The sequence below is a fragment of the Cnephaeus nilssonii genome (genome assembly GCF_951640355.1).
Source record: "Cnephaeus nilssonii genome assembly, chromosome: 19".
In the NCBI taxonomy this organism is placed as follows: domain Eukaryota; kingdom Metazoa; phylum Chordata; class Mammalia; order Chiroptera; family Vespertilionidae; genus Cnephaeus; species Cnephaeus nilssonii.
Genome location: NC_137090.1, coordinates 40,495,629 through 40,510,983, shown reverse-complemented (window position 1 = coordinate 40,510,983; position 15,355 = coordinate 40,495,629). Strand labels below are relative to the sequence as shown.

General features: G+C 57.7%; 1 protein-coding gene across 1 annotated transcript; it reads right to left on the bottom strand.

Moving 5' to 3' along the window:
• Positions 1–1,299: 1,299 nt before the first annotated feature.
• On the bottom strand, positions 1,300–15,355 carry GUCY2D (guanylate cyclase 2D, retinal; the record flags this gene model as incomplete). Its single annotated transcript, XM_079798713.1, has 19 exons — positions 1,300–1,477; positions 1,999–2,108; positions 2,274–2,359; positions 2,522–2,616; positions 2,739–2,837; positions 3,075–3,249; positions 3,507–3,699; positions 3,791–3,954; positions 4,516–4,664; positions 5,275–5,424; positions 5,899–6,055; positions 6,143–6,349; positions 7,811–7,891; positions 10,469–10,573; positions 10,944–11,046; positions 11,320–11,404; positions 11,748–12,099; positions 14,235–14,539; positions 14,626–15,355. 18 exons carry the CDS (start codon positions 15,353–15,355, stop codon positions 2,015–2,017), a joined length of 3,330 nt encoding a protein of 1,109 aa, XP_079654839.1. The 3' UTR covers positions 1,300–1,477; positions 1,999–2,014.

The window sequence follows — 15,355 nt, the reverse complement described above, 5'->3', positions numbered from 1 at the left end:
CCCTTTAATACAGTTCCTCATGTTGTGGTGACCCCCAACCATAAAATTATTTTCGTTGCTACTTCATAAGTGCAATTTTGCTACTGTTAATGAGTCATAATGTACTGCTAGCAGGGTCGCCTAAGACCATCGGAAAACACAGATATTTACATTATGATTCCTAACAGTAGCAAAATTACAGTTATGAAGTAGCAACAAAAATAATTTTATGGTTGGGGGTCACCACAACATGAGGAACTGTATTAAAGGGTCGCGGCATTAGAAAGGTTGAAGAACCACTGGGCTAGGGTTAAATGTGGTATCTCTTAATTTAAAAATGTTAACTCAAACAAAATAAAAATCACCCCATAGGCTAATCAGAACAAGTCTCAGGCTAGTTTCTAGCCCGGTTTTTTATGAAATCTTAGAGATTCTGGAAATATTAGGGATCCCAGGATCATTTAGTTTCATGGGCCTGAGATTCTGAAATTCCAAGGTGATGTCACTGCTGCTGGTCCACCAACCACACTTTGCACAGTGAAGATTTAGTTCATCCTTCCACCTGGGAATTCCCTCTGGCTATGTCCTTGGTCAATGATGTCTCCAGTTCTACTTGATACTTCCAGGGACTGGATGCTCACTGCTTAGAGTGGCAGCCTGGGTGCCTGCAGCACCTGCTAAATTCTCTCATGGTCTGCAGCAATGGAGACGGATGCCCAGTCAAACACGCCGAGGCCCGTGCTCTGGAACATCAGAGTTCCACAAAAGACTCTCCAGCCAGGGACTCACCAGGATGGGGTTGGCTGCCCAGTTAAACTGAGAACACTAGTATCCCTTGGGTGTTCTGGTTAGTAAAGGTTTGGTGCAGTTGGTTTGCTTTTCTTTCTCCAACGCCTTGAAGCAAGCTTTTCTCTGCACTTGGGCAAGTTACATGGTTACGCCGCCCACAAGTGAAGGAGCCAGTTCCTGACAGGTGGGGGATGGAGTAGGGACTGACGCTTGAGGCTAAACAGAAGCCCTCACACCCTCAGCCTGTGTGACATCCTCTACTCTGGTGGGACAGGAGGTCTCCGCCTTCTCTGGGGTTGGGGCATCCAATCCCAGAACCTCCTTCCTGGTGCCTTAAGAAGCCCTGGAAAGTGGAGAGGTCTCTCCCCCCCCCCCCCCCCATCTCAACATCCTGCTGGTCTCAGGGTCACTGGGGCTGGAGGTCACATGCCCAGTGCCCTATATCCCAAGGCCAACCATTCTAGAACCCAGCTGTCAGAGCCAGGGGGTGTGGAAACCACCTAGGCCACTCGGCGTTTCACCCTGGAGGGGAACCAAGCCCAGAGAGGGCACCAGACTTTCCAAAGGTCACACAGCTGGTTGGCAGCCAGATCTTCTAAAGGCCCAGAATCCTTTGACGAAAAGCTGCACAGAAGCCACCGGTAGGCAGTAGGCAGATTTTGGTCACCTATAGCAGCAATTGTCAGGAAGAGGACCTTCTGGGGGTAACCTGAGGGGAAGAGGAGTGTGTCAGAGGAAACGGTGGAAAGGAATCATGAGGGTTCACCCAGGAAGGGGCGGGTCATGGATCAGAGCTTCTTGAAGGCCGGTGGAGGCCGGAAGGGCTTTTGCAGTCATCTGTCCTCTGGTGAATGGTGCCCCCCTAGAGTTCTGTCTCTTGAGCAGGGCACAGCCTGCGGGGGTGGGGGTGGGGGCTGGTTAATGCAGTGGGGGTCAGAGGAGAGGTCACAGAAGGTCATGGTTACAGGGATTCCCAAGTCGGAATTCCTGGACCACTCCAGACCTACCCTACCAGAATCTGTGTGGCTGGTGCTCCCCTCCCAGGGGAGAGCTCTGGGTTTAGGAGCCAGCCCGGGCTCACTAAGTCCGAGAGAAACCTGGACAAGTGGCTTGGATGGGAAGTTGCAGGCAGGGCTGGTCCTTAAGCTGGGAAAGAGGCGCCAGTCCCCGGAAGCATCTCCAGGAGGTAGGCAGCCCCTGCACTCTGGGGAGGGAGCCCAGGGGCAGCACCTGTCCCAGCCCGGCGTCACTTTCCGGGGAACAGGCCCGGCCTCGCCCTCTCCAGCTTCTGGCGCCGCGCGGGGGGTATCTCCTGCAGGTTGATGCCGTGGTTGCTGGCCCTGCAGGGAGAGGGCGGCCTCAGGGGTCGGGAATGGGAGTTGTGGGGGGCAGGGCCCAGGTCTTGCTACTTGGCGGCTGGGCGGGATCAGGCCTGGGCCCGGGGCAAGGAGAAAGGCCGTGCCCTTCGCTCGCAGCTCGCCCGCCCGCGGAGGACGGCTCCTCACCCCGGCTGCAGGTCTGGCGGTTTGGGGATAGGCTTGTTGAAGCCGCGTCTGCCCACCAGCCAGTACGTTTCCTCCGCGCCCTTGCCCTGGGAAGACACGGGGAGGGGGGGACTCAGGCGGGCTGGGGCGAGGGCGGGTGGATCCCGAGGTCTACGGGGACCGGGAGACCGGGGAGACCGGGGAGACCGGGGTCGGGCGCGGCCAGCGATGTCTCCCGCCCGGGCGCAGCGCGGGGCGGGCGGCCTCACCTTCAGCTCCGTGCGGCCGCGCACCTCCGTCTGGAAGCCCTGGTCCAGAGCGCGCAGGATCCGCACGGTGCTCACGTTCACGTGGATGCGGTAAGCTGGGCGACAGAGGACGCGATGCCCGAGGCTCCACTCCCACGTCCTCCCGCTGGCCGGTTCCTTCCCGGACCCCGCCACGCCGCCCCCCCGCCCTCGGCCCCGCCCCCCGCATCGCACTCACGCAGCCCCGTGGACTCCATGCGCGAGGCGGTGTTGACCGTGTCGCCGAACAGGCAGTACCGCGGCATGGTGAGGCCCACCACGCCCGCCACGCACGGGCCTGCGGAGACGCGGGGTTGGTGGGGAGGAGGGGCCTGGGCTGGAGCCGGCGGCTGGTGGCACCTAGGGCCTAGGGGAGTTCAGCACCCCATCATCTCCACCGGCTCCCCCAAAGAAATACTCTCCAGCGTACCCTAACTACAGCATGCAGAGGGCAAGCGCCCGCCCCCTCCGGTCTGGGAGGTCCAGAGCCCGGCCCTAGAGAGGAGCGCCCAGCGCGGGGGGTGGGGGGACTTACCCGAGTGCAGGCCGATGCGGATGCGCACGGGCACCTCGGGCATGTGGCGCATGTGGAAGGAGCCCACGGCGCTGAGGATGTCCAGTGCCATGTTGGCGATCTCTGCCGCGTGCCGCTGCCCGTTCCGCTGGGGCAGCCCGGAGGCCACCATGTAGGCGTCCCCAATTGTCTCCACCTGAGGGGGAGACGCAGGGTTTCAGTAGTGAGCACCCCGCTCCCCCAAGCGAGTGTCCCTTGTCAGGAGGCCTAAACTGGGTTTAAGCGCAGAGACACTGGGGATCCTTGGAGCTGGGGACTGAGCTGGGGCCTGGCAGGGAGATGAGGAAAGGAGGTCTGGAAAGAGGCCTGGGCTGGCGGCCTGGGGGCTGAGCGGGAAGGGCCGGGCTGGGAGCCGGTGATCCTGCGGGAGGGCCTGTCCCCTGCTCACTCCACCTTGTAGACATCATGGGAGCCGATGATGGCGTCGAAGAGCGTGTAGAGGTCGTTGAGCAGGTCCACTACCTCGATGGGCTCACTCATGGCGGAGATGGTGGTGAAGCCCACGATGTCGCTAAAGTACAGTGTCACCTCCTCAAAATACTCGGGCTCCACAGGTGTCCCCATCTTCAGAGCTTCAGCCACTGACCTAGGGATGGCAGGCGGCGGGGTTACCTGGAGGCACCCCAGTCTGGCTGGCGTCCCGCTGCCCTCCCCACTCTTTCCCCACTGGCACCTACGGAGGCAGCATCTGCGTGAGGAGCCGGTCTGTCTTCTGCTTTTCCAGCTCCAGCTCCTCCGTGCGCTCCCGGATCAGGTCCTCCAGGTTGCTGGAGTACTGCTCCAGCATCCGCAGCATGGAGTCGATGATGTTGGTCTTGCGGCCCTTGTTGATGCTCTTGAACTAGTGGGAGGAGGCAGCTGGTGGGGCTGCTGAGGACCTTGGCTGCCATGGACCTCTCATGGGGCCGTTTTATGCCTGAGTCTCTCTCTCACCCATTCATTCATCTTCAACTCATCAAGCCCCTCCCACACCCCAGGATGCTGGGCACTGTGTTTTCGCACATTGTTAGTAGGCACACAGGAAATGGGGCCCCCTGAGGTCAGCTGTTCTCAGCTAGTAGTTGGCAGAGCACTGAAACCAATCCGTCCTCAGCGCCCAGGGCTCCTTCCACAGCGCCAATCCCCAGGCCCAGGGTCTTTCTGCCACATTTGGCCAAGAACATACTTAGTTCTCAATAAATATTGAGCGGAATCAAATATTTCTCCCACCCACAGCTCCACCTCGGGCTCCAAAGGCCTCTACAGCCCCCACTCTCACTCTGCCCCCACCAAAGGCCCCGTCCTCAGGTTGCCCCATAGGAACAGCCTGGACGGTCAGAGGTCCTGCCAGCCTGCCTTCCTGCAGCTCCCCCGGTTGCCAACAGGTGGCCAGCCCAGCCCTTGCCCAATCCCAGCCCCTAACCAGGTTGAAGGTGCGGTCCATGCAGGGCCGATGGTCCGGTTGCTCTGCCCAGCACTGTGTCATCAGCTGGATGCACTCCATGGGTGCCTGGTCCATGGAAACCAAGGGCCGACACAGCGGAGGGGGGTTCTGCACCCTCTGCACCACCTCTGGAGGCATGAGGGGACCATGAGGGGGTGCACCAGAACAGAAGCCTGACCGTGGAAGCTCACGATGGGGGGGCCTGGAAGGGGGTCCTTTAAATCAGAGCTTTGGTAAGTGGGGAAGGGGGTTGCTGGGAGCCACAAGGGAACCCTGAACCCTGAGGGCCGGGGGGCAGTAAGGTGACAGAGACGACCATTTATCACACATAAGAAGTGAGGGCTAGGATGATCAAGTAGCTTGCTGAGTCCTATAGATGATATATAATATGGATTTGAACCATGTTCAACTGTGTCTTCCCATCTTCCCCCCACCCTGCTGCCTCCTTGGGCCCCTAAGAACCAGAGAGGAGCCTGTTCCATCCGTTGGGGGAGCAGTTTGGAGCCCAGGATCAGGACGGAGGAAACCACTGAAGTCTGGCGCCTAAGAACCGCCCCGGCCTGTCCTGAGGCTTGGCTCTCTCCTGCGCTGCCCCGTCAGACCCCAGCTTGAAGGGAGGCCTACATAATTAAGTCTCAGCACTGGGCTTTCGGAAAAGAGCGAGGCTGGGTCTGGCCGGGCTCTGCCTAATAGCAGGAGGCCCTTCTAGCTCAAACCCCACTCGAGGGGCGGCCGTACCCGCGGGTGTCAGCGCCAGCATGGCGTAGGGGGCGCTGCGGCACACCACCTCCTGCATGATGATGCCCACGCTGAAGACGTCGCCGGCCAGCGTCCCCCTGCGCTCCAGGCCTGGGTCCCGGAGCAGCTCCGGGGCTGTCCACAGCTGGTCTGGGGTCGGGGAAGAAGGCGTGGGCGCGCGGAGGGCCTTGGGGGAACTGGGGACAGACAACCCCACCCACCCACTCCCCAACCCTCCCCTCCCCCGCCTGAGGCTGGCCCTGCGGCCTGCAGCTACGCCCAGGGGAGACCACCCGCAGCGGGTCTCAGATAAAGCCCCGCCCTCACCAAGAGGCCCCGCCCCCTGGAGCAAGCTGGCCCAGAGAAGACTCCGCCCCCTGGGCACAAGCCCCGCCCTCAGGCTAAGTCCCACGTGGAACAGGCCGGTCTCAAGGACAGGAGGTCCGCTCCCCAAGGCTGCGCCCTGATAATGCCCCGCCTCTGGGACTTCACCGTCCACCCTCCTCATCTCAGAGGTCACAAGGCCTTCTCCGTAGCAGGGGTCGCGTCCAGTAGATGTGAGATGGAGAGAATGCAAGGCGGAGGGAGAGAAGAGCCTTGAAATTATGAGCCAGGGAGTCCTACCCTCCGCGCTGGGAGGCTCCGCTAACACCCTCTGCGCTTCCAGTAGTCTCCCGTGGCCGTGGTCGGTGACTTTAAGCACAAACCTCCCGTCCACCACGCAGTTCCGGGATTTAAGTCGCCCATGGGCCACGCCTCGGTGGTGCAGGTACCTCATTCCCTGGAGGGGGTAGGGTAAGAGGCAGCTTCAGCCCCGGCTCCCCTGACCCCTCTTCCCCGCACCCTGGCCTCCCCACTCCCCACACACCTTGATGAGGTCCAGTAGCAAGGAGGACTTGAACATCCAGTCCAGCTTTATGTCTCTCTGGGCGAGGAGGTCGTACAGGGAGCCCCGGGCACAGTGCTCCGTGACCACGGCCAGCATGCCCTCCCCGGGGGCCGCGGCGCTGTCCGCTCCCCCCGCCAGGAAGAGCCCCAGGTAGAGGGCCACGTTCTCGTGCCGCAGCTCCCGGAGCTGAGAGGGGGAAAGTTAACAGGCCTTTGCCCTGGGAGCAAGGTGGGGACGAGGCTGTTACTCAGGGCTGGTTTTGAAGATGGGATAATAGTGGTGAATGGAAGGTCTATAGGGCACGTAGGAGGGCTTTCTTCTACGGACAACTTCTCTCTCTGAAAAAGACATCTTCAAAGGCTACCGTTCAGAGACCGAGTATGGGTTTAGTTTAAAGTTATGAATGAAAAGACACCTTTGCACTGGGAATCAGGATCTAGGCAGGTTCTGATTTATTAACCATCAGACTTGGAACTGTCCATGTCTCAAGGAAAAACACCTCATGAAGGAGAAGCCACTGGCACCACCTCCCCCCTTCTGATGTAACAGCCTTTGAGGGAAGAACCAGGGAGAAGCTGCACTGCTTTCAAAAAAACACCAGAAATAGCCCTAGATGGTTTGGCTCAGTGGATACAGCGTCAGTCTGCGGACTGAAGGGTCCCGGGTTCGATTCCAGCCAAGAGCATATGCCCAGGTTGTGGGCTTGGTCCCCAGTGGGGGGCGTGCAGGGGGCAGTCCATCAGTGATTCTCTCTCATCATTGATGTTTCTATCTCTCTATCCCTCTCCCTTCATCGAGGTCTTTAAAAACAAACAAAAACCCCACCAGGAACGGCTTGTACTGGTGAGTCACTATGTACTGGTGAGTCACCCTCCTTCCCAAGTTCAGGAAGTAGGGGCTGAGTAGTCAAGCTGTGGTCCCAAACAGAGGCCCTCACCACTGGGCATGCTGGGAAATGGGGGCTAGCAGGTGGCTGATTCCTTTTCTAGCTTTCCTTTGGTTCAATGAAGGGCTTCTTTTTGTCTTCAATGCCTGCCAGCTGTATTAAGTGGTGATTTAGTCCGTTGACCCATACAAGTAGTCCACTTAAGTCATTCTGCAGGCATCAAGGAAGGAGGCCAGGCCAAGGCTGCATGGTGTTAGGGGTAACGGGGGCATTAAGGTTGGAAGGACCAGAATAAGCCATTTTATAGCCTCTTTGCCAACTTTTCACTTCACTCAGTATGCATCAACCAGGCATGAATGACCTGACAGAACTGGAAACCCATTTTTTTTTATTTTCTATCATTCACTCAACAAATATTCATTGGGTCTCTCTAATGTTCCAGACACTATGCTGGGTGCTGAAAATATAATGGAGGGGGCTTGGGGAAGCCCTCACACAGCTTTCAGGCTAGTGAGGGAGGCAGATAAGAAATAATCGGGCACAAAGATGAACATAAAATTACACATATGAGCAGCACATCAAAGGAAATAACTGGTGTTATGAGAGAGCATAATGGGAAACCTGCTTTAAAGAGAAGGGGACACTTCACTGAGACCTCTTGATCTTTTCACTTGGGGCCTGCCTCTGTACCCAGCTGCAAAGAGAAGGCAAGAAAGGAGAAATGATAGCCACCCTGTCCCCCATCATGGGCCCAATCCTACCTTGGAGAAGGCTGTCTTGGTTGCTGGGCGGATAACTATGTGCTGATCCCCTGGGAATTTCTTCAGCCACACCCAGTCTCCCTGGAGCAGAAATATGAGTAGTGAACTCAGTTTCTTTTTTTAAAATATATTTTTATTGACTTTTTACAGAGAGGAGGGGAGAGGGATGTTTCCTGCCCCAGGAAACATCGATCAGCTGCCTCCTGCATGCCCCCTATTGGGGATCGAGCCTGCAACCAAGGTACATGCCCTTGACCAGAACTGAACACGGGACCTTTCAGTCCACAGCCTGATCTATCCACTGAGCCAAACCGGTCAGGGCGTGAACTCAGTTTCTTAAAAACCCATGATGCAAAGAGCCCTAGAGCCCCCATTTCCACTGCCCCAGAACATTTTCCATGTGACAGAGTGCCAGGAGCCAGGAGTTTGGGTTTGATGTCTACCAATCCACTTGACAGCTAGCTGGGTGAGAGCCCACCCCGGGGTAAGAGATGCAGAAGGCCTGAAAGACTGTCTTCACCACCCAGATGTGCTCACCAACAGTCCTATTGAGCAAGCCATTGCCAACACAAATGTCACTGAAGTCATAGCCTTCATCACCATCTGTTGCCATGAGAGAGCACTGTGGTGGGAGTCAGGAGTCTGGGTAGATCAGGCTTTACTATAGACTAATGGTGAAGTTTAGGCAGCTCCCCTCAAGGCTCTGGGCCCCATTGTCCCCAGCTGAATGGCAGGGCTGGTTCATGGGCATGCAATATGTGCAGTCACACAGGGGCCCACGCTCAGTAGGCCTGAGCTGGTTCAATGATCTGCTGTTGTCATCTTGAATGAACAAGGGGCCCTTCATTTTTATTTTGCCCTAGACCTTGTAGCTGGCCTTGCCTGTTGATAAGGGGTTTGGACAAGAAGAGAATTTGGAGGGGTTTGATACAGACCCCTAAAAAGCATTTTGAAAGAAAAGTGGAAACATTCTTAATTGTCACAAAAACTGAGGGCAGCCAAGCAAGTGTGGCTTAGTGACCTATGAACCAGTAGGTCATGGTTTGATTTCTTCCAGTTAGGGCACATGTCCGGGTTGTGGGCTCGATCCCCAGTTAGGGGCATGCAGGAGGCAGCTGATGAATGAGTCTCTATCATCACTGATGTTTCTATCTCTCACTCCCTTTCCCTTCCTCTCTGAAATCAATAAGAATATATATATATATATATATATATATATATATATATATATATATATATATATATATTAGAGTACTAGAGGCCAAGTGCATGAAAATTCATGCACTGGAGGTGGGGGTCCCTCAGCCCGGCCTGCCCCCTCTCAGAGTCAGAGAGCCCTCAGGGGCGGGAGGCAACCCAGCGATCAGGGGAAGGCGACGCCCCATCACACCTCTGCTGCTGCCAGTGCCGGCAGCGCAAGCCTCGGCCGGCCCTGGTTACCTGAGCCTCGGGCGGCCCTGGGCAGCTGGGCAGCTGGGCAGCCGCCATCCGAGACTTGCCTTTGCCTCAGGCCGGCCCTGGGCAGCTAGGAGGCTGAGGGGACTGGGGGGCTCCGGAGGCAGGGGCGTGGAGTGGCTGGACCCGCCAGGCGGGCCCGGCCTTGCTTCATGCCTGCCACCCTGGCGGGGCTGAGGGTACTGGGCGCCGCCATCTTGTGGCTGTGGGTGCCGCCATCTTTGAGGGCGTGACAGTCAATTAGCATATTCCCTCCTATTGGCTGCGAGCGCCACCATCTTTGGGACAGCATGAGGGTCAATTAGCATATTCCCTCTTTATTAGATAGGATATTTTAAGTTAAAAAAACAACAACACTGAGGGCTATGTTTAGTAAAAAGGGCCAGAGACAGGAGACACTCAGCATTCTTCAAGGCACAGGGTAGTCCAATACAGTGAAGAATAACCTGCCCAAAATGACAATAGTGCTGCTCTCAGATATGGTGTGATGATTTCTACATGACTTACTAGCAGTCTCTCCATGACCTGACACTCTGGAGCTCTAAATATCCCCTCCCCTTCTGATTGGCTGAGCTCTCTCTCAGCTCTTCCTGAATTTGTTCTCATTATCTCCCACTCATCCACCACATCAGATTTGCTGACCCCATAGTTAATGTGACTCTTTTTCCCCTCGAAGGCTTGCTCTTCCTGAGTCTGGTTGGAATTGGGTGGAAGTGCTGGGTGGGGCCAAAACGTGAGTCTGGTTTGAGTCATGGGTAGCCGTGTCTGGAAACTCCCCATCCTGAACAATCCATGTCCTGGAATTGTCCTTTCTGTGACTGGGAAGCCATATCCCAGATGCCCCTCTGCCCCTACCTTTCCTGAGAGGTCTGTGCCCTTCAGTAACCTGAAGGCTTATCACTGAGGGGGGAGGACCAGGGGCTCCCAACGAAGTGGGGGATGTTCTCAGTGGCCACACCAGGCTGCACACTCCCCACCAGGCAGGCTCCTAGCCCCTGGGTCACTGAGGTTGGCCTTTGAGGACGCCTCACCTGGATAACAGCTAAGTGAAAATCCTGGGCAGGAAGGATTTCCGGATGCTTCCCTTTTAGAAATGTATGACCTCTCCCTAGATCTTCTTTGGGGGTCCTATCTCCATTTCCTGAGGAAATCACATGACTCTGGGAACAGACAGAGCTCAGCCTCACTGGGGGTCAGGCTCACCTCATAGAGGCCGATGTTGGGGCTATCCGCAGGCTGGCTGGGGACGCTGCGAATGTCTGACACACTGCGGGCGACCAGACTCGACCGACTACTACCCTGGGCCACCTGGAGGGTAGAGGTCAATTCAAGGGGTCAAAATATACTCCGAGTCCCGGATATATTGAGTTCTCAGGCAGAGTTCTGGGGGTTAAAGAGGGGAGAGGAAGAAATAGTAATTAGGGAAGGTGATCATGACAGTACTTCCCAGGTGCACAGCAGTTGACAGTTTACAAGACAAACATTCATTTCCTGTTGGAGCTTCACGCTGCCCCAGGAAGCAGCCAGGACAGGGCCCGTCACCCTCAGTGCACACATGAGGCCTGGGACAGGGCTGGAGCAGACACCAGGCCTCCTTTCCAGTTGGGGGTTGGGGTGAGGGCTGGGGACCAGATATTTAAGGAGTAATCCTTGGATCCTGGCTCCCTGCTTCTCCCACCTTTTGAGAGCTGCCCCCTTGTGGGTGGAGGAAGGTGATGTCATCCAGAGTCAAGATGATCTTGTTGGGGCCTGAGATCATTTGGATGTGAAGTAGCCGGTGCCTGGTAGGGGAAGGAGGTCATCTCCGCAAAGGGGGCCAAAGTGCATGAGAGGCGGCCAGAAAGGGATTATGTTGCTCAGGGGAAGGCAGCCATCCCCAAACCAGACCTCCCTTGGGACTTTGACAGCCTTCTAGGACCCCTCCCCCGTGTCCCTTTCAAAAACACTCTCCCGTCTATCTTGAGTGGACCCAGCCGGCTGTCTTGCTGTACAGGTGCATTTCTGGCATGAAGAGAGCCCAGCTCATCTCCTACTTACCTCACTTCCTTACTCACCTCACATAATGGGCCAGGAAGGCCCCTGCCAGCCCCATCCCAACCACCAGGAGGAAGCCGATAAAGACCAGGCCCGGATCCACTCCTGGAGGGGCAGTGAGAGGGACACTGAGGACCATGGCGGAGGGGAGGCACCCTTTCTAGGGAAGCGTGCAGTCATGCCATATCCTGGAGGCTCCTGGACAGGGGGATGGGAGCCAAGCAAGGGAGCTAGCAAAAGGTCCTGAGTTCTGCTAAGGGGGAGCATCTGGGGACGCCAGAAAGAGGGCTTTAGGGGCTCAGCAAGAGAGGGGTCCTGCACAAGCCTCGGGTCCGAAGAGGACTTGAAAAGGCCTCACAGGGGAGTTACAGGAAGAGTTCACTGTCTGTCCCCACTTTGTGGGAGGTCCCTGGTGACTGTCCTAGTGGAGGCTGATGTTTGCCCTCACCTCCGTTGCAGATGATGTCTGGGTCGAACCAGCAAGAGGGATCAGGCCCAGGCCCCTGGCCCCCTCCAGGGAAATGCACTGGGGTCCCAGCAGAGCGGAAGGAACCCCGGGTGGGGTCCAGCATGTATGTGGCGAACAGCTGGTCCCCCGCCTCATCTGTGTCCAGCAGCACAAGCGGGGGCTCCTCGGCTCCTCCCAGGGCCCCGCAGAAACCTGGGACCTGGGCATCCTGGACGTGGTGGGCCACAGCTGCTCCGGACACCCAGCTGTCACCTACCGCCGCCCGAGCTCGCGCCACGCCCCCCGCCAACAAGAAGACCGCATCGTAGATGGTGCCGAAGAGTGGGGATACCTGGGGAAGGAGAAGAAGGGGCTCAGGGTGTGGGGTCACGGCCCATAAACAGACTGCCCTTCTCCTTACCTTTTCCCGGGGCCCTTCAAGCCCTTGACTGTTCTCACTTCCTAGCTAGTGGTTCCCCATATCCCTGTTGTCTCTCGCCCTCTCTCCCGTTGGCTATCCCATCTCCTTTCCCCACGGACCTTCCTTCTTCTCAGGATTCTTACACTTTTCTCACCATTAGTTAATTCTAACTGTCCTTTAAACCTACAGATCTTCTCTTCCTTTTCCTGTTGGTTGCCCTGAATATATTTTTAATTGATTTCAGAGAGAGGAAGGAAGAGGGAGAGATAGAAACATCAATGATGAGAATCCTTGATCAGCTGCCTCCTGCGCGCCCCCTACCGGGGATCAAGCCGGCAACCTGGACGCGGGCCCTGACCCGCAATGGAAACATGACCTCCTGCTTCATGGTCGATGCTCAACCATTGAGCCATGCCAGCCGGGCCTGAATATATTTTTAACATCATTACCTACCATTAACCAGAAGCCTTCTAATTTCTATTTTCAGTCTTTTCGTTCCCCAAGACCTTACGGAGCCTCTATGTTCCCATTCCCACTTCTCGCAGTGCCAGGCAGTATGTAAAGCACAAAGGATATATCGGTAGACAAGACAGAGTCCCTGTCTCGGGGAGTCTCATCTAGTTGGGGAGACAGATAAGGATGGTAAGGCCGGGCAATGAGTGAGATAGCTGTGGAGACAGGAAGGAGGGCCCCAACCCAGGCGGAGGCTTCCGGAAGGAGTGGCCCTCCCTCGGGAAATGAGCCAGAATTATCTAGGCTAATTGGGGCCCCGAGATCACTAGCTGGTGCAGGAGAGCAGGAACAGTACAGCCAGCAGCACAGAGGCGAAAGAGAAGGACGCATCTAGGGAAACCAAACTAGCTGGTCTGATTGAAGTTCAAGGAAGAGGGAAGAGAGAGGAACCCAGACCGGTCAGCTATAGGACGAGACCTGCGTTTATCCTGCAAGAGAAGCCCCTCGGAGGCTTTGAACAGAGGGTGACAGTCACATTTCTGAAGTTCAAGCTGATGGTTGGGTGGAGAAAGGCCTGGGACAGGTAAGTGCTGAAACAGAGACCATTTGGAAGATTTCGTTTTGAGGTTTGGACCCGAGATGGTGTGGCCCATAAACAGACTGTGAGTGGATGGGCAGTGACAGTGAGAATGGAGAGAGTGGATGGATTTAGAAGTAAACATGACAGGACTTGATGCCTTGCTTACTGAGAACTACAGAGGGTTTTTCCCCACCACTTTCTCCACTCTCTCTCTCTTTCACTCCATCCCACCTCTGTTCCCATTCCTTCCCGCCACTGGCGACCCCAAATTTGGGTGGGGAATATTTCAACCCCCCCTTCACTTCTAGCACTCTCTCATAGGGCCCTTTAGTTGTTAGTTTTCTGCCCACTGACATCTAAATTCCCTTCTATCTTAGTGGTTTATAGCCCCCCTTTTATGCATCGGGTGGGACTAGATGGTCTGAACTGGGATTCTGGGTTCTCAGGGAATCCTGGGTATTAGCTGGTTTCAGGAATAAGCTGTGGATCGAAATGATTATGGACCTTTCTGCTTCTCACAAGAGGTCATGGTTCTCAAAAAGTTAAAACCACCAGACGAAGCCCCCCAGAGGGAGCACCTATGAAATGGGCATGGGGTTGGATCTGACCCTCTCTCCTTCCTGCCCTCTTAAGAGCACCAGCTGTTTATTATGGTGTCCGCGTGGTGGTGCTGGAGGCGGGTTCACTTGAAGTAGACTGCAAAGATGCTGCAGAGTTTAGGGTTCACTCCTCGGAGCTGGGCCTGAAAGGTCTCATTTCAGTCTCTCCGGAAACAATCTCAATCCACTACGATGCCCCAAGCAAGCGGGACCAGAGCGTCCACACTACCCAGGAGTCTCCAGAGCAGGTGTAGCTGCTAGTTATTCTCTCCCCATTGTGGTCCTCCTCTCTCCCACTGACTCCATCCTCCTCTCATGCCATTACTGTATCCACTTCTCCACTCCTTGCCCCCAGCCTCCTTGCCCCAATTTGGCCATCCTCTGCTTTCTTCCCCGGCTCTCCGCCCCTCTTCTCTCCTCCCTGGTCCCTCTACCTGCTGCAGGTTAAGGTCAGGGGGCAGCTCCTGCTGCTCCTGGGCCCTGCGCAGGCTGTGCAGCACGCTGCCTCCAGGGGGACAGCGGCGCGTGAGGGTGAGCACCGCATCGTGGGCCCTGCGAAGCTGGGAGCTGTTCGCCAGCGCGGACAAGGCCTCCGGGCCCGGGGACAAGGCGTAGTGGAGCGTGTCGAAGGGCAGGAAGACCAGGGAGCCGTCGGCCAGGCCCAGCTCCTCTGCAGCCTCCAGGAGGCAGCGTTGCTCCTCGCCACCCAGCAGCACCGAGTGCATCACCATGATCACCGCTGTGGACACAGACACTCTGCTCCCTGGTCCGCCCGCCCGCCCGGGCCAGCGGAACGCTCCACCTCCGCCCCTGCGGGGAGCCTACCTCTGACTCTGGGCCCCTCCTGGACCCTCCTCAGGGCCTCCCGGGCTCCAGACAGATTCGAGGGCTCCATGGCGGTCACCAGGGCAACTGGCAGACCCCGGGCCCTGAGCGCTGCGGCTAGTGAGCGTCCCGCCTCCACCCACAGGTCCTGGGGGGCGGTGACCAGGGCCACGCGTGCCCAGCGGAACGCGCGGAGGAGGGCATAGAGGGCATCCGCCGCGGGCGTCACGGCGGGGGCCGTCGTGCCCGCTGCCCGCGTCCCGGGGCAGCCCCAGGGCACCAGCGCGACGCCCGCCTCTTGGGCCAGCAGCTCGGCCGGCCGGCAGGCTGCAGGGTTCACGGGACCCACGAGACCCGAGACGCGGGCCAGCGCGGAGGCCACGGCCCCCAGCGAGCCCGGCGTCCGGCACGGCTCCTGCAGCAGCGCCACCTCGAAGCGGGGGCCGCCCTCCCGGGCTGCGTCCTGGTTCAGGCGGGCGGCGGCCAGGCGGGCGGCCAGGGCCGGGCGCGCGCGGGCGAAGATGGGGTCGCAGACCCAGGGGCCCAGCACCCCCACTGTGAACACGGCGGAGCGGGCTGGCGGCGGGAGCAGCAGCAGCAGCAGCAGCTGGAGCCACGGCCGGGGCGGGGGCTGCACCCGCGGGAGGTGGGGAGGGGATGGAGCCCGCCGCGCGGGGGCGCAGAGCCGGGGGTCCGGACCGCCACCCGCGAGGCCGGCGCAGGCGGCCAT